The 24,998-nt window shown below is 40.1% G+C and overlaps 1 protein-coding gene across 2 annotated transcripts in view; it reads right to left on the minus strand.

Moving 5' to 3' along the window:
- The window catches only part of tmeff2a (transmembrane protein with EGF-like and two follistatin-like domains 2a), a 115,472-nt gene that overhangs the window by 59,449 nt on the left and 31,025 nt on the right, over positions 1–24,998 (minus strand). For both annotated transcript variants that reach the window (XM_053496824.1, XM_053496823.1), the window contains exon 3: positions 17,420–17,549. In XM_053496824.1, coding sequence (XP_053352799.1) covers positions 17,420–17,549 — 130 coding nt within the window. The remainder of the gene's footprint in view (positions 1–17,419; positions 17,550–24,998) is intronic.

Here is a 24,998-nt window from a genome sequence, read left to right on the forward strand (position 1 = left end):
ACAATAGAGACTAACTTCAAATACAAGAGTTTAACACTTAACTGAGCAGTTCCCACATATCTACTATGCAGAGTGTACAATAATCCCTTGTTCCGCACAACAAGTAGTACCCTTATGGGTTAGAGAGAGATTTGGGATTCAGCATGGTGTTAGACGCTTGCTTTAGCTGTGAAAAAACAACATGGGAGGCAATTCAGGAATGACGGAAAAGCAATTACTATTGTACGAAGTGTTATTTGAGATGACGTAATGTTATCAGATGTTTAATGTCCCAGAAGTGGACAGGACCACGGCGGACAGGCATTGTGACATCACGTGCAAACGGTCAATGCTTCTACTGTCCGATCATTTTCATTAGAAATATTGCCCGACTTTCCTGCAACAAGCTGCAAGAGAACAAAAAGCAAAAAACAAGCTTACAACCCTAAAGACTATCTGCTCTCTCGGTAAAACCCTGATGCGCTTTTTAAAACGAACATGAAGCCGGGGGTAGCTGGAACCCAGAGCGCTCCGTTACTCGGTAGGACCCTCCTCTCGAGAGATGAGTCGGCAGTTCTGCTTGTCTTCTGCAACAGGACAATGACAAGAGGCTGATTAAGTGTGAGGGCCTTGGGAGACTCTCGCGCATCGCTCTGAACCAGTGCCAGGTGTCGTATCGCTGTGGTCGGTTCGCTCGAGGAACAAAAAAAAAAAAAAAAACTCAGCCCGGGCGGTGACGCTGCACTTTTTTGTCCTCCCTTGATATCGAGGTTTGGGCGCGATCCTCGCTCCAGGCAGCTGGTCACCGTCAGCGCACAGCAAAAGAAAAACCCTGACCAACTCTTAATTAAAGCTTTCACACACACACACACACACACACACACACACACACACACACACACGCTGCTGTGACAAACCTCCAGCGCCTAAATGCCATGCTTTGAGCTTTTAGATCTATGTTAATACTCTTTAATTAGCCTTCAAACAAATGGTACTGTAGATCATGTATTAATAGTAAAATCAGAAAAAAGGAGAGAATGAACATGTGTGAGACGAGGGAGCGTTCTGGAGGAGGACATTAAACTTCTTTACAATTAAAACAAAAGAAGTGGGGGAAAAAAAAAGACTGCCATAAGCATAAGGAAAATCTATTTTAGACTCACAGCACTCAATGCACCACTGCTCATTATCTCCATTTCAGACACTTTTACTTTTCTACCCAAACTCTTCCAAAGTGTCACCGGTCGCTCTCTAATCAGCTCCATATTATGATGACGTGAAAATAAGGCAAGGTGTTTATTAAAGGACTTATATGGAAAATATGGAAATACATTTCAAAATAATGGAATGTGCGTGTGGCATGAGGCAATAACCTACTGTATGGAAATCACACTTTACGTTATACGTATATCTCATTTTGATTTGTTCTTAAATAAACATTGGGGAAGCGGTGGCTCAGGTGGCTGAGGCCCGTGGATCCAGATAGGTTGTGGATCCCGGTTCGAGCCCGCTGTCGGTGGTTGACACACAAGATGTTACCCAGCCACTGCATGCAGTTTTGGTCCCAATCCCGGTTAGAAAAATGGTAGGGTTGTGTCAAGAAAACCATCTGGCATAAAACCTGTGTCAAGTTGTGTGGGGTTCAGGCGGTCCGCTGCGGCGCCGACTTAACGGGAGCAGTTAAAAGAAAGCTTGCTTGTGTAAAAATGACTCAAAAGTTAATAGTTTCCCTTGAACAATTTTAGAAATGATTGGTCTTCATGAATTATGTTACTATATAAAACCTTAGATTGCGAGTAACGAAGATTGCGTCTTCCCACACACACACACACACACACACACACTCTGCTCTACACAGTAACACTGCTCTGTCGCGATTCTTTTTAAAGGCAAAGTGCAGGTTCATTTGTTTGTTTGTTTTACTTTACAGCATCGATTCCGTTAGTTAGTTATTAGCTTCCTTGGCTAATGTTCCTGGCTAATTTTTCCGATAAAACAGTCTTTGTGTTAATGCGTGTGTGTGTGTGTGTGTGTGTGTGAAACTCAAATAAGAGCGGAGATAAGCTTACTGTGTAGGATGAGAAGGGGGGGGGGGGTAATGCCTCCTCTCCTCTTACTTTAGCTTTACACACAGACACACACACCCACACACAGCGCTTGCACGCATAAATGGAAACACTTATCTGTCGGGATTTATTTTTACTTTTTACAAGGTAAAGTGCAGGTTAATTATGTCTTAGTTTTACTTTATATTTTGTATTAATTACTTTTATGTTTTTTTTTTTGGGCTGTGGAACGAATAATTTGAGCTTATATTATTTCTTATGGGAAAATTTTACTTGGTTTACGATTGTTTTGGAATACGAGCCTGCTTCGTATCCAAGGTTCTACTGTATTACATTATTCTGGGGTTGAGCTATTGGACTATGGTTCGGAAGGTCCCAGGTACAAAATCCCATGACCACCAAGTTGACCCTGTTGGGCCCTTAAACAGGGTCGTTTCCCCTTAACTGCTTAGACGTATAATGGGATAAAAATGTAAACTGCTTTGGATAAGAGCGTCAAAATGCCTAAATGTAAACTCAGAAAGCGTCAAAATGGATAAACTGTCTCCGAAATGTCATACATGCACGAGCGCCGTAGCTACTGTGTAAACTGTTGATGTAAAGCTGCAACGTATTGTTTTCCCATGTCTGCTGCTGCTGATGTCACTACTGTGCTATAGCAGACTCTTTAAACTAGGAGGTGGCGTTTTATAACACGTGAAGCAATATGCACACTGTAACGTGCCAGCGTGGTTATGGTAAACATCAACACTCAGTTCGTTTAAATGAGTGGACAGAACTTCTTAATGAATAAAGTTGATGATAATGAGGATGAGACGGCGATGAGTGATGAGGGAGATGATGATCAATCCAGCAGGGAGAAACAGAGAGTGAGGATGAAAGTGAGGTACAGAGAGAAAAAACAATGATGATGATGATGATGATGATGATAAGAATGATGATGTGGTTAGTGTGGCAGGAAATAGTAAAATGGGACGATTAATTATGCATTTGCATGACCTCACTCACACTTCCACATGCATGCACATGTCGACTGACGCCTTGGGGGAAAAAAAGTTTGAATATTTACTACTATTGTACAGTAGGCAAAAAAAAAAAAACCAAACAAAATCAAAAATTGCTAAATCAATATGAAGTTAAGATTGGGTTATTATTTGTTTGACAGGAAACTAAACAATTACGTAATTGCTTTTAAATGACTTTTGCAGCATGCTTTTTCCAGATTAAAACAGTTATCTAGTATTAGTACAACAATTTCTTCAATTTTAACACATGGCGAAGTTATCCCAAGCAAGCATCTTAAGAACAATGAGAAAAGAGAGACTGGTTGGAGCTGATTACCCATGAGTGCCAACCTCAGGTGGAATGTATTTCACATCAGTGCTATCTGAACCTTGATTTCCAGTTGTGAAAATAGACCCACTTGCCCGATCTCCATTGTCACGCATTACTGAGCTAATGCTTAACTGCCCCATGCTGTACGAATAAAAAAAAAAACCTACTATGCGTGGAGACCAATTCTTTTAATCAGAACATTATTCACCCTAATCACAGAGAAGTAGGCCTCGCTAAAGCCTGGCGGTGTAAATAGCCTCCTGATCAACGCTGGAGAAAAGCAGGGAGGCGCACAGGCTGTTCCATGCTGTCGAGTGTTTAGGAGTCTCCTCCTGAGAACTGGTAAAAAAAAAAAAACACTTCGACCTTGTTAAATACGCCAATGAATGAGTCTTAACTACAATTCGGTATGATGAACCTGATGCTTTGATGGTGCGAGTGAAAACTTTTTACCCTTGGTAGCAATGTCTGGCCGAGTTGCTATGGAGAACCATGGTAAATTCAAGATCTCTGAGTGGCGCAGCGGTAAAGTGCTTGCCTTATCATAACGGCGTAGCCCTCCGCAGCTGGAGGTCTAGAGATACCTGATTGGCAGAGCTCTCTCAGCGGGGTAGGATGGGAGGCACTTACAGTCTGGCATCAATTTTTGGCTCTACACAAGCCGGATATCAGGGTTGACAATGGTGGCCATACACTGTCTGCAGGAAGTGTAAATACGAGATAAACCTCACGCCGTAATGATGAATGTACGTCCTGAACGCGTGTCTTGGTATTTCATCTCTCTAATCAAATGGTGAAGCACAATTCTTCACCAATATATGGGAAATGCGGAGTAATTGAGGTTCATATATATCTGTGTGTGTGTGTGCGTGTGTGTGTGTGTTTGCTTGTTGGCGAATGAGACCGAGTGAGAGTGCATGTGTGTGTAAGCTTTAATTCTCTATGCGCCTTTGAATCTCTGCCTTTGCTTTTACAGGGCAAAAGCACAGACAGGGTCTGTAATGTCAATCCCCTCTACAAACAGTTGAGTGAATCCGCCATGGAGAAATCAGACACGCACAAACATACACACATACAAACACACGCAACATCACAAACAAAGCAAACACACATGTATGTGCAATCCATATTACAGAAGAAGACACATCACTATTCTATGGGTCGCTTGTTGTACAAGAGAAAAGCTCAAGGGCGCTGGCACACGCACACACACACACACACACACACACACACACACACACACACACACACACACACACACACACACACGCACGCACGAACAAAGTACTGCATTATGGCTAGAGAATGTGTAAGAATAGTTATCCTAGGCTTTGTATTGGTTTTTCAGGTCCTTATTGACGGTGTCTCTCTGTCCCGGTGCAGTGGAACCCGGTGCGCTGCACATTTCTGTGTTTCCTCATCGAATACAGCGAATTGAAATCATTAAGTAATTATTGAGCCCTTGCTGAGCTGTGTTAGAGCTGGGAAAACAACAAACTGTGCAATTCCAAAGAACTCATTTACTAGCCAAACTATTCATTTTTAACAAAACACTGGAACACTGATTTACTGATTCAGCACTCATTTTACAACACATTATTTAGCAAAGTTACCCCTTTCCCTAAACTCCTGGGCTATACTGTATATCCAGGGAAGGTCAAGTGAAAACCCTGGCTTGTTTGGCTATACAAGATATTCCGGTATTGACCATCTGAACATGAACGACATCACCTGGACAAAAAGACGTCGCTGTTTTAAAAGGGTCAAATTATGGGGCTTCATCAAGCAAAGAAAACAACTAAGGAAGTCTAAGATATACCTGGAGGGATAGTGCTGAACTGTCAACGTCATGGAAGAAACATGATTTACACTTACATGTTTATGTTTACATTCTGGACCATTGCACAAAGACACTTTAATAAAGCACATTAATAAGACACTTTTTATGCATATTTGCACACCATATTTCTTCCACCAAATTTAATTTTTTTTAAATGCTCTATTGTACAGTATATTTCTATTTCTATTTTATGTACAGTATACTTTTATTTTTATCCTAGGTAAATTGAATTTTTCTACCGTATTTCTTTTATTCATATTTATTTTTTATTATAAACGAATTATTTTTTTAAGGTCACTGGCGGTCGTGTAAGCATTTCACCGCATATTGTACTGTGCATGACTGTGTACGTGACAAATAAAATTTGAATTTATTTATTTATTTATTTTTTGGGTTTTTTCAAATTTTTACCCAATATTAGCCAATTCCTCGCCGTCACTAGGGGGCTCCCACATTAAGGCTACTACTACCACTCAGTCAGGAGGGCCAAAGACTATCACGTGTTTCCTCCAAACCACGTGACACCAGCCGACCACCTACAGTATTTTTCGAACTGCTCACTCACGCACTGTTAGGGGCGGAGTAACACACTCGGAGGAAAGCGCTAGCCGCTCCTTCCGCGTGCGCGAGCTCACAGACGCCCCTGATTAATGTGGGAGCGCGAGTACCTCTCATCCCTCCCCCCTGAGAGAGCTCGGCCAATCAGCTCTCTCTAGACCTCCGGCTGTGAGAGGAAAACAGCATCTCCCGGGGTTCGAACCAGCGATCTCCGGATGATGGGGCAATTGAATTTAAATTTTGTTTTGATTTGAATTTGAATGTGAAAAAATAAATCATGAATAGAGACTCTTGGCAAAGTTACAACATAAAAAAATGGACAATAGGAACCAAAAGTTCCCAAGTTCAAAAAGTAAAAATTAGGATTTCTTTATTTATCTAGTTACTTATCTCAACACTTACATGTATTTTAATATTAAAATGCCAGTTTTTTTCTGAATTAGAAATGAAAAAAAAAGGGTTTAAAACATTGGAGTCAACAAATAACTAAAAAAATGATCACTCAGTAAAAATTATTTGTATAATTGCAGTTCTGTATCCACTATAGTGCAAATTATGTCACTGTAACACCACTGCTGCTCGAAAGAGCATTTCCATACACACACGATGTGAAAGGAATTATACGGAATTGGGAACTAAACATCCGTGTGTCTGTAAGAAAATCACGTGTTAGTGGAAAAATGGCTTCGGTTTGTTAGGGAGCGTAAAGGATGGACTTTGGAGTGATGCAAAATGGTCATGTGACCTGATGAGTCCAGACTGAACGTATTCCAGAGTGATGGGCGTGCCGGGACTAAGAAGGGTAGCACATGAAGCGATGCTCCCATCATGCATAGTGTCCACTGGACAAGCCTCTGGAGACAGTGTTATGATCCGGGGTGGATCAGTTACTCAGGTCGAGACTCAGTGAAGTTATGTAGCAATAAAATGAGGCTGACGACCTGAATGTACTGAATGACCAGATTATCACGTCTATGGATGTCACCTCTTCCCTGCGTTTTACTGTGTAATAACATGCTTCATGCAGTCCGGACCACACAACTGAGGCAAGTGCATGTATGCAATGATTTGAATGGAGTATGAAAGTCATCCCTCATCGTGTTGTATGTGGGGGGGTGTTGGGGGGGTTGGAAATTAATTTGTGCAAATAAAGCATTGTTATGTATATGAGATTAAAACTTGCACTTTCCACTTTCCTATTCCACTGGGGAGATCTCTCTCGCTCTCTCCGCTCGCTCTCACTCTGTTCATCCCTTGAGTATATCTGGAGAACTGGATAACATTTAGGTGCTTTTTAATAGAGTCTGACTCAGCATCAGCTCGAGTACGAAACATCTGTCTCTCTGCAGCGCGGCAATGCGGTCCCTCAGTGAAGAAGAAGAAGAAGAAGAAGAAGAAGAAAAAAACGAAACAAAACAAAAGGATACTCGGCAGTGCTCAGATACAAAAGGCCATTCTGGAGTTGATGGACAATTTAAGAACGGCGGTAAATCATCAGGGAGAGTGATAGAGAAAGAGAGAGAGAGAGAGAGAGAGAGAGAGAGAGAGAGAGAGAGAAGCACTTGAGTCCCACCTATACAGCTGAGCTTTAAAATGTCACATTTACATTTATTCATTCGGTAAATGCTTTTATTCAAGCGACTTACAAGAGAGGCCTCCCAGGCTCAAATCAAATCAAAGCATCTGGCTGAGTGGCTGATGGATAGCAGCGCTGCTTTGGGGACCGAAAGCGGCTCTTTGGCAATCTTGGGATGTGAACAAACAAAGTTCTGGTACAAAGCGCATGACCTTAACCAAATGCACACACAGCTTAAGCTTTCTACAAAACAGGAAAAAAAGATCCAGGTTGGATTTTATGTGAATGAAACCAAATTGAATATGAAAATACACTGAACTTCAAAAAAAAAATAATAATAATAAATTCCCACTCTTACTCATTCTCTACCCTGCTTATCCTTTACAGAGTCAGGTGAGGCCTGGAGACTATCCTAAGGGACTGGAGGGACTAGGCAGTGAGGGTACACTGCAGTGAGTGCAATCATGCACACATTAATACACTCACTCACACACTACGGGCAATTTGGGAATGTAGGCACTTAGCCTAGTGCATGTCTTATGACTATGGGAGAAAACCAGAGTGCCAGGAGGAAACCCATCTAGCATGGCATTACTCGAATGCAAATACATTAGATATTTGTATCCGTACTGTACTGTAGATTGCAAACATTGCCAACGCCCTTGCCATGGCTCAGCTTGGTGATGGTACCAGTCACATCATAAATAAGCCACACCCACATCCTCCAAAAACGAATGCTTATAGAGCACCCACTGTGGATGATTTGTTCTGCATTTCTATCCACACAACAGAAACATGAGAATATTGTGATCTTGCATCTGCTTCCCGAGTTCCTCTTAGCACGACCTACTGTATTGACCCTGCTTCTGACTGAACTCACAGCCTCTGAAGTATGAAATGAATTATTACACACCTCTCTGCCCTTCACGTGTCCCCAGAACTCTCTGTCACAGATATGCAGACATGACTCCTACCATTTCGTCTAAAAAGTGGAGCACACGGCTGACCCAGCCTGACAGTTAAAAAAAAAAAAAAAAAAAATTCGGTCTTTCCGAGAGTCTTAATTGTCATGTCTTTTATCCCACACCTCCAGGGTCCTAAGCTCCAGGATCCAGAGTTCAAGTTACTGTGTTTATTGGGTTTTTAAGTTTGTGTCTTCTGGGTTCTCTGGTTGAAAATCTTGGTGGCACTTCGCAATGAACTGCTATTCTGTCCAGGGTAGGAATTAATCCTAACTCTGGTTGTAAGACTTGTTGCAGTTGTTCATTCTCTACCTACTTAGGGTTTTTTCCACCGGTATCTCATCAACTGCTTCCCCCAGCTTGCCTCTTCGGCCTTGACATCCCTCCTGTCCAGAAACGACAAGGAAACCTTCCAACTATCGGGAATTTCTCTGCAGGTCTGGACACTATCTCTGTCCAGAGGTCCATGCCGTAAGACAAGCCTGCAGTAACTAAATCTGTTCCATCACAATTCCTGCTTTTTCTCCACTGCTTCATTAATGTCACCCTGGATGATACCTGCCTCCTAAGGCTTAGGCTTCTCCTTCTTCTGCACTGCTAGAGCATCTCTTCCTCCTCCAGTATGTTGTGTCTTTCCTTGAAGCTTTGCACCCCCGCCCTTTTGGTTATCTTTATTTAGAACCCAGTGCAAGCTCTACACCATCACTGTGTGCTTTCGAGGCGCGCGCAGCCCGACAGAGTCGTCCTTATACATTTAAATAACTTCCAATTCATTCACACGATCGATAAATGACACTCAAAAACCCCTAATCTTCCAAACACTTCCTTGTACATCTCGCATTGCCGTGTCACCTGTCACTCACTTAATACTGCTTCATGGGCGCATATTCCAGCTCCGGATGACTCTGTCTGTCATCTTCAATTGGAGAAACTCTTCAAGCTTATCTAGTCCCGACTCTGACTCAGGCTAGCTCTTCCCTTATCTGACAGCCTGGACAGAAAATTCTAAACGCTGCAGAGCTTTGCGCTCGTATACCAGACAGTCTGAAAATACCACCGGCAATTCCATGCACCACATCACGTGCTCTTCCCCAGAGGCAATCTCGCTCCGAGTTCTTGCTATTCACTTTATCTGGCTGGGATTAAGTTTATCATGCAGGTCTTCACTCGCTCTCCTCAAGCTTTGGTTATCTCTTCTCAGGTTTGTGCATGGACACCTTCTTCATGACAGCAACATTTCATTCCATCAAACACATCAGTATGGACCAACTTTGGGCCCAAATTTTTATATTTCAGTCCCCTATTAAGCCAAGTGAAAACTAGGGATCGTTACGGTTTCAAGTTTGCGACTTTCTGTGGCTCCAATGTGCTGCGACATCTTTAGATACAGCATAGCAATGGAGCGCTAAAGCCACAGCTAAAATACCATGCAAAGGAAGGAAAATCCCATGATTTGGTAGGGTCAGGGTGTGGATAATGTATAATGTATAACGCCACTCTTTGAATGGCTAATCTGTATGTTTTTGGACTGTAGGATAAAACCAAAGCACCCAGAGGAAACCCACCAAGCATGGAGAGAACATACAAACTCCACAACCTTAGACCTGAAGGCTGGACTCGAATCCTTAATCTTGGTGGTGCAAAGCCACAGTGCTAACCACTACGCCACTGTGCTGCCAAATTATCATGATTATTAGATTGGAAAGAAGTGTTCCAGTGATCCCATGTTGGTGTCTAAAACCCCTCGAGATGACGTGACATTACGTTGGTACGGACATGCTTACGGAAAGACAGGTTGGACCTTCGGTAGACCTAAATGTCATTAAAATCCTAGCAAGCTGTGGCTCACTACAAGTCACCCTGCCACACCTGGATAAGCCACGATCTTAGCGTATGTCTTTCCATTGGCTCCTGATGATACGCAGAAATCAAGAAACTCTCCATGTCCTGTTTACTTGGTCTGTGCTCTAGGGCCTGGCCTTCACACTCTCAATCTCATCGCTACATGAGCGCTAAATGCAACCTCGGTACTTGAAATGAATGAGCAACTACTGCAGCACTGGTTTAATTTAAAGTCGCGACGTGAAGCCGAGTCACACCAGGACTTCAGGCTCAGTTCTGCGAATCACCAATTTACTCACAAAAGAGAGTTAGCAGGAAACTCAACCTCCCTCTGGGTTAAACGTCCTATGACGTTCATGCATTCCCATCTCCCTTACATCCCCTGTGTTCTGATAATTCCCCCCCGGCCAGTCAATCATCATGCAACTGTTAAGTAAAGGTGTGGCATGCGCTTGTATAATACAGGACATGGCAAGGCAAGTTTAATTACATGTTTTTTTTTTTATTTTTTACACAAGATAGACAGATGCCACTGTAAGCAGTTTTATTGTGCTTCGAAATTAAAGTCATTAAAATGAATTAAAGATAAGAGGATGATGAAAGATACGATCGAAATAATGATCGACGATCTGCTAACGGCATTGCGCGGTTAAGGATAAACAGCACCGGTTAACAGAAAGGCTTTGAAAATTGACAAAAAACACTGCAATTAGCCGCCGTGTTGCAAAACAAAAGTCACATCGGCAACCTGCAGCTCCTTTGTATCTGACGGTGTATTCCGTGCTTCAGTCGAGGGTGTAGCTGCAATCTGGGCTTGTTCAAAGTCAGACAGGGAATACATCCTGCCAGCTTTCTCCTTTCTCAGCGGCACTTTTCACATGATGAGAGTCTCCAGGCTGGCGTTTGAAGTGCATGGTGAAAGTTTGAACGGAGAGATAAAATTAGGCTTGGCGTTTTGCACATGGCTTACGAGGAAAACATCCGGGAGAAAGTCACGCAGATAAATAAAGTGGAGACGGAGAGTGCACATACTGCAATATTTATTAGTGTGTTGGTTGAATTATACACTACTGGTAAATACCAATGACAAAAACAAAAAAAAAATCTAAACAAGTTATGACCTATAAATAAGATGATTCATCGGGAAATTTAAGCTTTACTCGATTGATTCAATTACTAATATAGATATATTTTCGTTTATAAAAAGCAGACATTATAGAAAAAAAGCTAAATGATTACAATACATTAAGACCATTTAAATCCCAGTATTCCCAGTGTGATGGGCGTTCAGGTCAAACCAGGACTTGTGATAAAATTTCTGGTTAATGAAGGCGTAAAAGTGATTGACATTTACAGAAGACTTTAAGCGCAGTACGGTGATGAGCCTCTTAACCTCGGTAAAACATTTGAACGGTGCAAACGAAGTGTTTCGGAGCCCATCGCAGTCGTTCCTGTGAACATCCAGCGAGTGGAACGCCTGATCCTCGAAAATCAACGAATAACTTGTCACCAACTTCTGGAAGAGACGCATCTGTCTGTGTGAACTGTACACACAACCAAACGTCACGGTTTTACATGAATGTCTGTCATAGATAAGATTCATAAAGAGAAATATTAAATACCTTTACTCAAGAGATCCTCACTTGCTGTGATGTTGGGGATTTAAAAAAGAAACATGAATTTGAATAAATTTCAAATCAATTATTCCTACTTCTCCAATTATAGTCATGTTCTTCCAGTTCAGGTACTGGAACGGTTCGAATGATTTCACTGCCAACTGCTGGAGTTAAGCTAATTTATAAGCTATAGAATGTATTATTATTATTATTATTATTATTATTATTATTATTTTATTTTTCAATTTTCTAAGTCAGAACTTTTAAAACAAAACAGACCTGAATGCTTTAAAAAGCAGAAGCTTGTAACACTGACCTGAAGTTATATGGCTAAAAGAACAAAACACAAAACATCTGTACTGAAACATGTGGCTTTTAATTAAAGAAGGTATCAGTATTAAAACCGCAATGGACCGTGAATTTCTTTTCTTCTTTTTTTTTGCTGTACGTTTTCTGTGTTTTTTGGATTTGAGAATCTCTGGATTTGCTCCTGGGATCTGTCGTTATAGTATCTACCTACGATACCTTCCACATTTACACATTATTCAGTAAAACCTTTAACCAAACTTCGCAGACGATATCAGCAAGCGAGTCTTCCAGAAGATTCATCAAGTCTTCTCTGCAGAGCATGACAGTCTGCTGTTCGGGCACACATGGGTGTTGGCCTTAAATTGCTTTACCTTCATATTACGCTGCCAATCAAGAGTCAATTAATTACATTCCTACTGGAGCCGCAATGATTATTTCTCCATGCTTGAACAGTCCTGAATGCGTGATTACAAGGGCGTCTATCTGTCTTTAACCAGACTCACGTATACTGTGTATAATGTAGGTGGTAATTCGCTGATTCGCATTGTCATTCCCATCAGAGAGGACAGGGGCTTAATTATGGGGTTATTATATATGACTTCAGAGAACCATTACAGGAATAAACTTTTGTACCAAGCAGTTGGACAACTTTCAGTGGTGTCCCTAAGCCTTGGTGTGTCTTTAACTGATGGAAAGCTAAGAAACTTTGCAAAAAGTGCATAAATAATTTAGAGACATATTCACAATAGTTCAGGTGCAAATGTCAAATACGTGGAATGGCAGTGAAGCAGAGGGGGTAATGACTGGAAGGGATAATGGCTGCTAATGATAATCACCTGAGGAAAAACAGAAAAAGCTAGACAGGTGATTAGTACTTGCTGGAATCTGTGAAATAGAATGTGAGCGAGTGCCGTGCCACTGCCTGTAGGAAACTCTCAAGTCATAAAAAGACTTTATAATAAAGTTCCTTTATGTAAGAAATGAAACATGTTAAAGGGAAACACTCTACGGTAATGCGATGAAGCTGCTTGTTTACCTATAACAACACATCTGGAAACACATCTGCTTTCATTTCTATGTTTTACTTTGTGAAAGACAATTTATCTCTGCAAACTTATATTTACAGTTAAGGATGTGGGGTGTCTTAGAATTTAGCTTCTGTTACTACGTATATGATGAAGCAGCTATAATCAGTCACTTATAATAATAATAATAATAATAATAATAATAATTATATAATAATAAAAACACATGGAATCCTGATTGTTATAAAGCACTGGTACTGGAGACTCCTTTCAGAAATGTTTAATATAAACAACCTCCCTACAAAAAAAAATAATAATAATAATAATTTAAAAATCACCATATTTGTAATTATAGTAAATTGTTATTTGGTAATTAGTTATTAATTAGTTAAATGTGTTAAATATCTAAAATGTCACGCAAAATGAATCAGCAAAATGAATCAGCACCATGGTATACAAAAAACTATTTACTTCATTAGTTTAAAAACGTTAGAACTAATAAGTAATTTAACAAACTGATAACTTTCGTACTCAGTTTCCTCAGTACCGCGGACCGTACAGACCTACTTTCACCCTCTCTGTGACTGACAGTGTAAAAAAAAAACAAAAAAAAACCCACTATAGAACACCCGGGATGCCGAGTGATACAGATAATTAAGTTTCAGAGTGCTGTTACCGTCTATTATCATCACTGCTGGAAGGCCTTTCGTCCAATCAAATTGCTCAGTCGGAACTAACTGTTGTGTGATTTACAGTTTTAATTAACATCATGTTGCTTTAGTCCTGTACATATAGTGCCCTTTGTTATTTATGGTTTCTTTATGGTAGCTATTTTAAATAATCTCAGCTACAAAAATGCAGCTCCTGGTTCAATATCTACTGTACAGTCATGTGCAAAGGTTAGTGCCCCCCTCTTTTAATTCTATGTGTGTTTGGGTAAAAACATAGTAAAAAAATACATATATCATCTGATCAGTGCCTTAGAAAACCAACAACATATCATTTTTCACTGTGTTATTATTTATTTAATAAAAATGAAGCCAGCATGTTTTTTTTTTCTTTTTGGCTTCACTTTTGCTAAAGAAATAATAACACGATGAAAAAAGTTATATATTGTTGTCCATCTGAGGTTGTATTTGCCTAATACTGAGACTCGCTACGATCAGATGATTTTTATCACGTTTTTACTTAACATAAACCATACAGTAGAATCAAACAAGGGGGCACTAACTTTTACACGTGTGTATATTTCCATAAACATAGCTTATTTTTTTCCCACACTGGGCTAACATTAGACATCTCATACAATAAACATGTCTCTTGATCAGTGTGAATTGTTCGCTCGCTGTGTTAAATTCATTAACAGGATCTAAACTTTAAAGAGCGTCATCAGAAGGGTGTCTAGGACTTTCGGCTCGGTAAGCACCCTCTACAGTTTATACCCCACTCACTGCCAAGTTCCTCAGCTGCTGTACAACCGTGTGATTAAACAGCTTCATAATCTCAGCAATTTAGTTTAAATTCTTGGATCTTTAGCTCATTAAGCAACTGCAACCTTGGCACTGGTGCAACACTAACTGCAGCCCAAAAACGGCGGAAAGATAAGGGATGTTATGGGCTTTGGAAACACCTGCTGAAATTCTGGACTCTCACTAACATGTATTTAAAGAACACATGGGGTTGTACCAGCAGGCCAAGTTAATATCCTCATTTGGCTTCAATGAAATACCCTTCAGTTACATACTGCCTTCATCAACGTTATGGAGGTAGCTGATTAATTAATTCATGGTTCCGATGAAAACCAGCCAATGGTAAGTACTTAGTTTCGAACTTCATGTCCAAAAGAGTTATGTGCAAATTTAATTGTGTTTAAACTTCAGTGTTTGGCACATTCCACAGCATTTCATAATAAGGCTTTCAAATCATAAAGGCAAGCAATTAGACAAGTCCAATTAACTGTATACACTAAGTGCAAATTCTAAAATAAACAAAAGCTGTTGACTTCCTGTTAATTAACTCGATTGCCATTAAGGCAAACAGTGCTGTTTTTTTTTTCTTTTTCATCCATTTTTTATCTCAGATCTTGTGCAGCCACATGCTCGCGGTTCCTTGTCAGGGAATCGAACCCTGGTGTTCTGTGAGGCGGGCTGAGATACTCACGCTGTACAAACTCACACTTTTTCGTGTTTGTTACTATGCGAGAACTATGAATAACTGTCAGAAAGAAAAAAAAAACTGTCAGGATTTATCTCCACCATCTTTACAAGGTACCTACTACGCCATTAATGATCACGAATTGTCTGTAGGTTTAGTATCTATTAGTGAGGAGAGTATCAGTAATTTGGTGCACAGGGTTTTAGCCTTTTTAATGGATTTGCTTCTCCCCCATTATAAGTGATTATTACCAGCACTTTATAGTGACACCTTATAGCCGTACGCAATAATTTACAATCCATGATAAAGAGTCACGAACCACTTTAAAAGTATACAAACACTTACAAACTGGAATACTTTCACACTTTCAAATAACTTTAGAATATTTTTTAAGTCAGTGATTTAAAAATTTCAAGCATGGTTAGAATTTTTTGTGGCTGAGGATAGTTCTAGCACTTTAATGTACAATACTGAACTCCAATAAACTTCCTGTTCATTTATATGTGATTTTCTGCAAAACCTAAAGTTTGGAAAGCCGGATTGGACATGTTCGGATAACATTTAGGAATATTGAAGAGCCTACAAAAAAAAAAACCTGAAAAAGCAAAGAACCCTTTCTGTGTCTACTTAATAAAAAAATATTAAATCCATCCATCCATCCATCCATCCATCCATCCATCCACCCATCCATCTATCTATCCATCCTTCCATCCATCCACCCACTCACCCATCCATCCATCCATCCACCCATCCATCCATCAATCCACCCGTCCATCCATGCATCCATCCACCCATCCATCCATCTCGGAACCTCTGTAGTGATGCAAAGGACGCTGAAGGCCAGTGGTGATGACCATTGTATTCATTCCCATTTTTACGATTGTGGAAGAACCTCCGGTCAACATTCACACACTCATTCACACACTATTTGGGAACACAAATAAGCTTAATCTGATTACCCGAGAGTCCCCGGAGAAAACCCACCAAGCACGAGGAGAACATGCAAACTCCACGCACACAGACCCTGAGACGGGAAACCAAACCTGGAGGTGCGAGGCGACAGTGCTAACCACTACACCGCCATGTTACCTAAAAATACTACAAGGATTAGTAGGAACAGCAATAAGATATGAAAAAGTCTATTTTTGGCATCATCTTGCTTGTACAGTTTGTTTTTGTTCGTTGAGCATCCAGGAGATTCTGCCACAGCCTTCCTGGAGACCCTGACCGACACACTTGTGTCTGCTTTTAAGGGAGAAACACAGCAGCCTTTATCGTATTTATTAGACTAAAAAGTCTTCTGTTATGTAATATGCTGGGAAAGTTTTTTTTTACAATACTGTATTTCAATTTATCCAGGCTTTATTCATTAAAATTAAAAGCAAAAAAAAATAAAATGATGGACCGGCCAAAATATCTAAAATATGACATATTTTCGAATTGAAACCAAGCAATCACACTGCAGCACACCTTTTTTTTTTACCCGAGACATAAAGCTAGCTGTTTGTTTCTTATTGGCCCATTTCAGCAGGAATGTCTGGTATTTGATATTGCTGTAAACAGACACAAACAAAAGGGAATATTTTACCTTCACAAAAAATACTTTTCTTGGAATGCCTTTTTGTAACTAAGTTTGCGAGAGCAGCCGACTCGAATGAGAAGGTGACTGACGGGTTCATTCACGTCCTGTATTGTAGACAGACGCAGAAGCGGGGAAAGGAAGTGATGCGAGGTATTCACAACATTGTGTTTCGGTGTGCAGTCAGAGCGGTCTCGAGAAACCGATCTTTAAAAATAAAAGAAGATACATTTCCGTATCATTATCTTTACATCTCATGGTTACAATGAAAAAGCCGGTACTGTTGATGTTAAGGAGAAAAAAAGGGGATATTTATTTATTTATTTATTTTATTTTTACAGTAGCTCTACCAGTCCATACATCACTGCCCATAAAAGCCACAGCTTTATTACTATCGTCCATTCACACATCGTTTCTCAGGTCTCATCCCATCAGCTCTGACGCCGGGATTTACATTTCAGATCTTATGAACATTGACACTCATAACAGTTCAGCAACAATGAATATGGAAATGTTTTACACTTATGCACGGGGACACACACACACACACAGAAACACAGCATACTGATACTACTTACCGATAGGACAGGGTCCCTCAGACACCACCAGGATCTCGGTCTGCTGTTTGCAGGCGTCCCTCCGGAGCAAACACTCGTTATTGTAGAACTTGTTATTGGAGCCGCACACTGGGGCGTAGTCGTTGTTACACTGATCAGAGAGGAAGAAGGGGAAAAGAGTGTAAGTAAGGTCTGCCATATTTCAATGACATATCGATTGGTTGTGTTTTTGCGAACGCCGGATATTAATATTTCATTAAAATACACAACAGAACCAACAACATGTTTTGTTAATTTTGGAAAATTTAAAAATGTATCCCCGTCTATAGGCGACAAGGTGGTGTAGTGTCTGTTAGCACTGTCTCCTTGCACCTCCAGGGTCAGGGTTCGAGTCCCGCCTCGGGGTGTGTGTGTGTGTGTGCATGGGGTTTGTATGTTCTTTCTTGTATGTTCTTGTTGGGTTTTATCTGGTTTCAGACAGGATCACAAAGAATAAAGGGGTATAGACAATGAGTGTGTGTGTGTGTGTGTGTGTGACCGCCGTCTATAGAGTTTCCAGGACGTTCTTGACTGTAACACATTTGGTACCTTAAGAAAGTGTCACTCTTTCACAAACTACTTGCAAAGAAAACGGGTCAGTGTGACTTTCACACCCCGAATACACTGACTGTGTTACGCTCATGTTTCAGCAGAGGGCTTCTTAGATAAGATTGTCAAATTTTGGAGTTGCCATACAGTACTGTACGTTAAGCAGTTGGAGCTGAATAACATCTAAATATATATATATATATATATATATATATATATATATTTTTTTATTCCTCCTCCTTAAAGTGACGGTTCCGGTTCAACCACTTTAAAGTGACAAGCTCTGAGCTTAAAAAAAACGCTCTTCAGACAACCACTGTGACATCACACATCGGTTTCTGAAGAGCAGTTTTGAGGTTCTACTCTGGAAGCTCTGGTGGGCGTCATCTTGGCAAAAGCTCCAACTGATCCAACCTAAACCCTGATAAAACAATCATTACGTCAATGGGCTGAACAAACAGCGCTCCCACAGTTGAGCTTCGAAACCTAAATTAAGTTAAACTACAGCGATTCCAGTTAGCTAAACTCATGCGTAGCAGACAACTAACAGTTTGACACCTGCAATGCAATTGCATTTTATTATATAATTATAATTATGTACAATCTTAAAGCATTGGTGACGTGAAATGCCCTGGTTCAGTTCCCACCCAACGTCCAAACCCCAGCCACTGGATGCAGCGCCGGTCCCAAGCCTGGAGAAAATGGGAGGGTTGTGTCAGGGAGGGCATCCGGCGTAAAAACCTGTGCCAAAGTTGTGTGCGGATCAAATGCGTCGAGAGCAGATGAAAGTCCAACAATAATTTATGACTTAATATAATTTAACTGATGAGTTACAGAAAATTTCCCCCCTGCATGAATGCCATAAAAGAGAAATCTAGCCATCAAGACCGAAACTGTGTTTTTTTTTTTTGTTTTTTTTTTTGTACCAGACTGCAAACATTTATTTCTGGATAAATTATTTATTACACTTTAGGATGCAGTGCTCATTCGAGGAATGCCACTATCGCATTAGACGCATTTTTCAGAAATTGGAGTTTGTCAGGTTTAACTAAAGTTATCAGGAACAACTGCAAAAACCAGCTTATGATTTATGAGAATGGTCACAACTGTCCTTTTCTTCCTCTAATAAGCTCCTATGAGCACTAAGCTGTAGTATTAGCATGATAGCCATGTGTGGAGTAAAGGGGTGTGAGAGAGTGTCTATAAAATGACGCCATGTCCTACATACAGTATTTGTCCAGCTTATAGTATTACTAGTAAAACAAAATTGAAACATCGAGATGTAATAACTGTAAGACTTTTAACTAAGACTGTAAGTATTTTTTCTTCTTTGACACCAAGATTCCAAGTGACCTCCGAACTGTGGCTCAAACCTGAGTTCTGACCCAGAGTGATGGAATAACTCGCATTTCTTTAGCTGTTTCACTTTTTTTGTGATTCTGCATGCAGAAAAATAAAATATTATTTTAATAAGAATGGTTTAACTAAAGAAATACAGCTATTAATAAATGTACAAGTTCAGAGTGAAAACTGATTTTAATGGCATCAAAACTAATATATAATATTATTTAATATGCAGTATACCACCTGGGCAATAAAAACATCACCACTTTAGAAGGGTCAAATTATTGGCCTGAATTGGTCATGCAAACAAAACAACTATTTAAAATGACTGTAATTGGGTTAAGAACTGTGCAATACATTATTAAAACCTGGAAGGATAATGCTGAACCATCTACTTTATGGAACAAAACTAAGTGAATAATAATCATAATAATAATAATTGGGTAATAAGTCATTACCTCGGTAAGGAAAAGAAATAGGCTAATTTTAGTGAAACAAAGTATGTGTATGTATAACTGGGCTAGAGGACAAGTTCAACTTCAAATACAGCTATTTATTTGGCCTGTTTCATTTTTTTTTTGTTAACAGCGTGGGCAGGTTTCCATCACTGCGTCAAGGGATGTATTAGCATGATTTGGCAACCCTGACCTAAACAAAGGATGCAGGTGAGAGACAGTTTGGGAATTGGCCCGAATATAACGCCAACAAGGGCAGCTGTACAATTTTATTTTGCACAGTGATGGTTGAACTTTGCAATTATTCTGTGGCTGAAACGTGTACTGAACCCTGGGGAGAAATTCCACTCGAAATACAGATATTTACAGATATTTACAGATTTACAAAAAAAAACAGGAAATAGCATTTTGTGCCAGATTATAAACCGCAGGTTTTGACAGCACACTGTGCATGCATCATATTGTCTTTGTGTCTTAAATCGACCGCTGGACAGACGTTAATGAAACCTTTACCACTGTAGAGTAAAAGTGATGTTATGAACAGTTATGTGTGGGATTTAATAATCTATTTTAAAATAATTTACTAATGCACTACTGTCTCAATGTAAACACACACCTGCACCAATAGATATTAATTAGAAAAGATAAAGTGAATATTTTGACTGGGATTAGTTCATATTTTCACTTTGGCTGAAATAACAGCGCTGAAGTGGTATAAGTGAACTTTAACACGCTGGAGTGGTTTTAAGACAAAACTTCATCTTTATCCTTTTATCTACTTTTTCCATTTCTCATCTGTGATTCACTCTCTGATTACCGAACAGTTACCAATTATTATTATGATTATTATTCACTCACTTTTGTCCCATAAAGTAGATGGTTCAGCATTATCCTTCCAGGTTTTAATAATGTATTGCACAGTTCTTAACCCAGTTACAGTCATTATAAATAGTTGTTTTGTTTGCATGACCAATTCAGGCCAATAATTTGACCCTTCTGAAGTTGCCCAGGCGGTATACTGCATATTAAATAATATGATATATTAGTTTTGATGGCATTAAAATCAGTTTTCACTCTGAACTTGAATTTATTATAAGCTGTATTTATTTAGTTAAACCATACTTATTAAAATAATATTTGTGTGATGATGAAAGACGGACAACTTGGTGTAAACAAGGCGTAAGATACCACTCAACCTTACAGAATGTGTTTTCTTTGTAATAAAGGGGTGTGAAGGGGCTTCTCTTTTAGCCTGAAATAATAATTTCACTGATTATTGATTATTGGTTATTTTTAGCTATGTTTAACTGTTTCTACAAACTCTTAAACTGTCATCAACAGCTACTTCACCAGCTTTTACACCCTAAATTTGCAGATGTTTCCTCCTTCCCGAGGTCACCCCCTCAACCAGACACTCGCACCTTCGTTGCTTGAAATACCCCTCTAGTAACCACCTAATCCAAACTCAGTATTTATATGACGACATAGAAAAGTCAATAAAAATGACTCAACATTATGATGTGCCTTGAGGAAACTTTTATATTCTATTCATCTTGGCACAGGCCGGGTCTCACCAGAGCTCGTCCGAACACATAAAAAAGATAAACTGGCTCAGAAAGCTTGCACTAGTCCGACGGAAATTTATGTCTGAGAAAAGGATTATGTGGCTACACAAGCTTGGCGTTACGCGGCGACCCTGAATCATGATGAAGTCCAGAGGGGACAGAGTTTGTATTTTTAAAGCAAGACTCTGGCCTACATACCTGTATCTCCAAGCTGGTTTCAGCTGTGTTAGCATTTCTTTATGTTGCTTTATTTCTTTTTTTTTTAAAGAATAACATTTTGGTAAACAGCTAGCAGAAGAGAATACGGTGAGGTGTGTGTGTGTGTGTGTGTGTGTGTGTGTGTGTGTGGAATGTAAATGAAGCCAGTGAAGGAAGACCCAAATATATCCTGGCAGCTTTGAACTTCCGAAGTTTCTCCGTAATGAAAGAGAGACTCGGAAGTCCTGAACGTGGAGATAAAATAAATATAGCATTCGGTTGAGCTCAAGGAGTAACTATTCCTGTATAGCCATTCACCTTGTGTGTGTGTGTGTGTTTTTTTTTTTTTTTTTTTTAATCAAACACATCACGCTGATGCACTGCTGCATTTCGGCACTAGAGAGGACTCATCTGTTTTGCTCACTCACTGTGCTGCACATAAAGTGGGTGGCCTTCAGGAAACTGGAGCAGATCCACACCTCGGGCAGGTATTCTGGGAGAATATGATAATGCCACACACGGGTACACCTGGCTTCAGCAAGCAAGAGATCTGTCTCTGTCCTACACCATGAGCAAGGTGAGTAGGAGAGGTGGAGATGATGTAGGGCAGCGCTGGCCCAGACTGCTCGCTGTTTGGACGAGCCACTGTATTGGCCTTTATCCAGGCGTGAAAGGAAGCGAGAAAAAGGCCGTGCCCATTGATTCTGGAGCCCATTCCGTACCCGCTGTTTTATCGGCTGGGAGGCAGTATAATGTAGAGGGGGCGCAGTCAGAGCCAAGGCTGGCTGGCAGCGGTGCGAGGGATCCGGTTGAATGGAACATGGAGAGGTAGAGGAGGAAAAAAAGAAAAGGAAATGAACTAAGTTGGGATGTGAGTGGATTGACGGGTGAGATGAATTTTGACCCAAAACAGGAAAAGGATCTCATCAAGAATCTCATTAGGAAAATCTGTTAAGAAAACCGATACATCCTGAAGCATTTCTATTAATCAGAATTAAGGAGCAAGCAGAGGAAATTCTTAGTTCTGTCTCCAAGAGAGAAAGAGAGAGAGAGAGCGAGAGAGAGAGCGGGGAATAAAACGAGACAGATTGGCAGATATACCTAGACAGACAGAAAAGCGAGAATGAAAGGAATCGGCTAGGAAGAGTAGAATTAACAATGCACTGAGACGCTCGGGGAGAATAAAGCCTCAGCGATCTTACAGGAAATAAAGAGCGAAGAAGGAGAAGAAGTTACGAAGGACTTGCCAGTCTCAAAAATAGATGCAAAGGAAGCAGTGGGGGAGTGCGAGAGAGAAAATGAAAACGGGCACGGAGAAAGAGAAGAAGAATAGAAGCCAGAGATTGAGGCGCTGCCATCACATGGCTTTCAAACCCCTCGTCCTCCTCTTCTGTGTCTCTCTGCAGCTCGGAGTTTTCAGTCAGGCTTCGCTTTTAACCAGGCATGATGCAACGCTGCGAAAGATGCCCCTGCACCTCGGGGTGCCTCGGGAGGTGCCTGTACTTCCCAAGCCCCTGCAAATCAGCCTTTTTTATACTCGCCCCCCTAAGGCTATTAATATCGGTGCATTTTACGAAGTGTAACCACGGAGTGTTCGCACCACAGCTGAAGGAACTGCTGAGCAGTCTGGAAAAAAAAAAAAAAGATGTAGGGAGATAAGAGGACAATCAGTGATCTGTTTCCAGGTGAATACATCAATAGTGTCTCCATTACAAAAGCCAGGAGATGTTCGGATGGCTGACTCAGATTCGCTCCGGAGATGTTTGAAGAGGGAGGGATGGTGAGGTGTAGGTATGAGCTGCTCGGGAACAAGGAAGAGAGAGAAGTATAGAAAATAGAAGGGAGGCTTAAATATCAGGTGCGAAAGTCTTGACCCCCCCCCCCAGCCAATTCCTTATTAAATTAAAGAAATTGGAAGAATTTTTGACTGCAACATTCCGCCAAACGATTTAACAGTTTGGTTGTTTATGCAACAACCTCAGCAGCGACCTCATTTCCCCTCTCGTCTGTTCCAACTACCCAGCCTTCAGCATCAGCAGTAATTAATCACCATCTGATCATCTGTCATCATCTGCTCCTGTTTCATGCCTTAAGTAAGTCGGTGTTTTATTACGATTGAATGATTCTTAGGTCAACAAAAAAACATTCGTCTGAAATTGTGCTGGACACATGAGACCCCAAAAAAGTCCTTTAGAGAATTATTCCTTTAGGACTGCATTACAATACAAGACGACTGTGGAAGCACACTATAAAGAAATGAGTCGGGGGTCAAGACTTTTGCACGGTACTGTAAAACTAGAGCTCCCTTCTTAAAGCGTGGTAAGTCATGTACTATACACACACATGTACAAAAATACACAAAACGTTTCTCCCAGGATCAGAACGTGGTCAGGATCAGTGTCAGGATCGGGAATGAAATGTGTCTGTGATCAGGACCTGCCGCTGTGTTTTATTCTTTGTCTTGCTGCAGATCCTGTACACAAACACGGGCCACAAATTGCTTTAAGTTGCATCAGAGTTGTGGATGTGACCTTTTGCACAACCTAGAAGTTAACACACACACACACACACACAAAGTCAGCTCGCTCTATATTTTATTATGTGCTGGTATCATTTATTAAATAAACAAATAGCCTTAATATTAATTTGTGCTGAAAATTAAATATAGAACTGATGAATTTACATGCATGTATACATGTATATAATATAATATAATATAATATAATATAATATAATATAATATAATATAATATAATATAATATAATATAATATAATATAATATAATATATAGGCATGATCACTTCTACGTGGCACCATACAGTATACTGTACATGCCTCTCATCAGAAGGCTATATATATATATACTGTATATATAAAACTGTAAAGTTGGATTGTCTGTTTTCTGTACATATTTGCGATATACTGTATATATGTAACACTCTTTAATAATACTTATGATACTAAGTTAAGTAAGTAATAAAACCCTTAATGACTTGCTGTTATAGTAAATTATTCAGTAATGGCGAGGCTATTTACGGTGTTATAAAGTGTTAGGTACCCTATAGGCAGCATGGTGGCTTTTTTAAAAAAGTGTGAAATTAAATTCCACGCAAATTAAGTCACGGGCACATCTAGTATATACTGTATAATAACCTTGAATCACACTTACTATACATATGATAAGTGAGTAATAAAAATGCTATACACTCTACAGGCAGCTTGGTGGCTTAGTGGTGAGCCCTCACTGTTACTGTGCACCTCCCGGATTGGGGATTCGAACCTTACCCGCGGTCTGCGTGTGAAGTTTGCATGATCTCGCTATGTATTTCATATGTTTCCTCATCACAATAAGACTTGTGATGCAGCCCGATTGGGTTTACCAAATTGCCCGTGGTGTGTGTGTGTGTGCTTGTTACAGATAAAAGAATGGATATGTACCTATTTTTTTA

Source organism: Clarias gariepinus, chromosome 5 (genome assembly GCF_024256425.1).
Source record: "Clarias gariepinus isolate MV-2021 ecotype Netherlands chromosome 5, CGAR_prim_01v2, whole genome shotgun sequence".
Lineage (NCBI taxonomy): Eukaryota > Metazoa > Chordata > Actinopteri > Siluriformes > Clariidae > Clarias > Clarias gariepinus.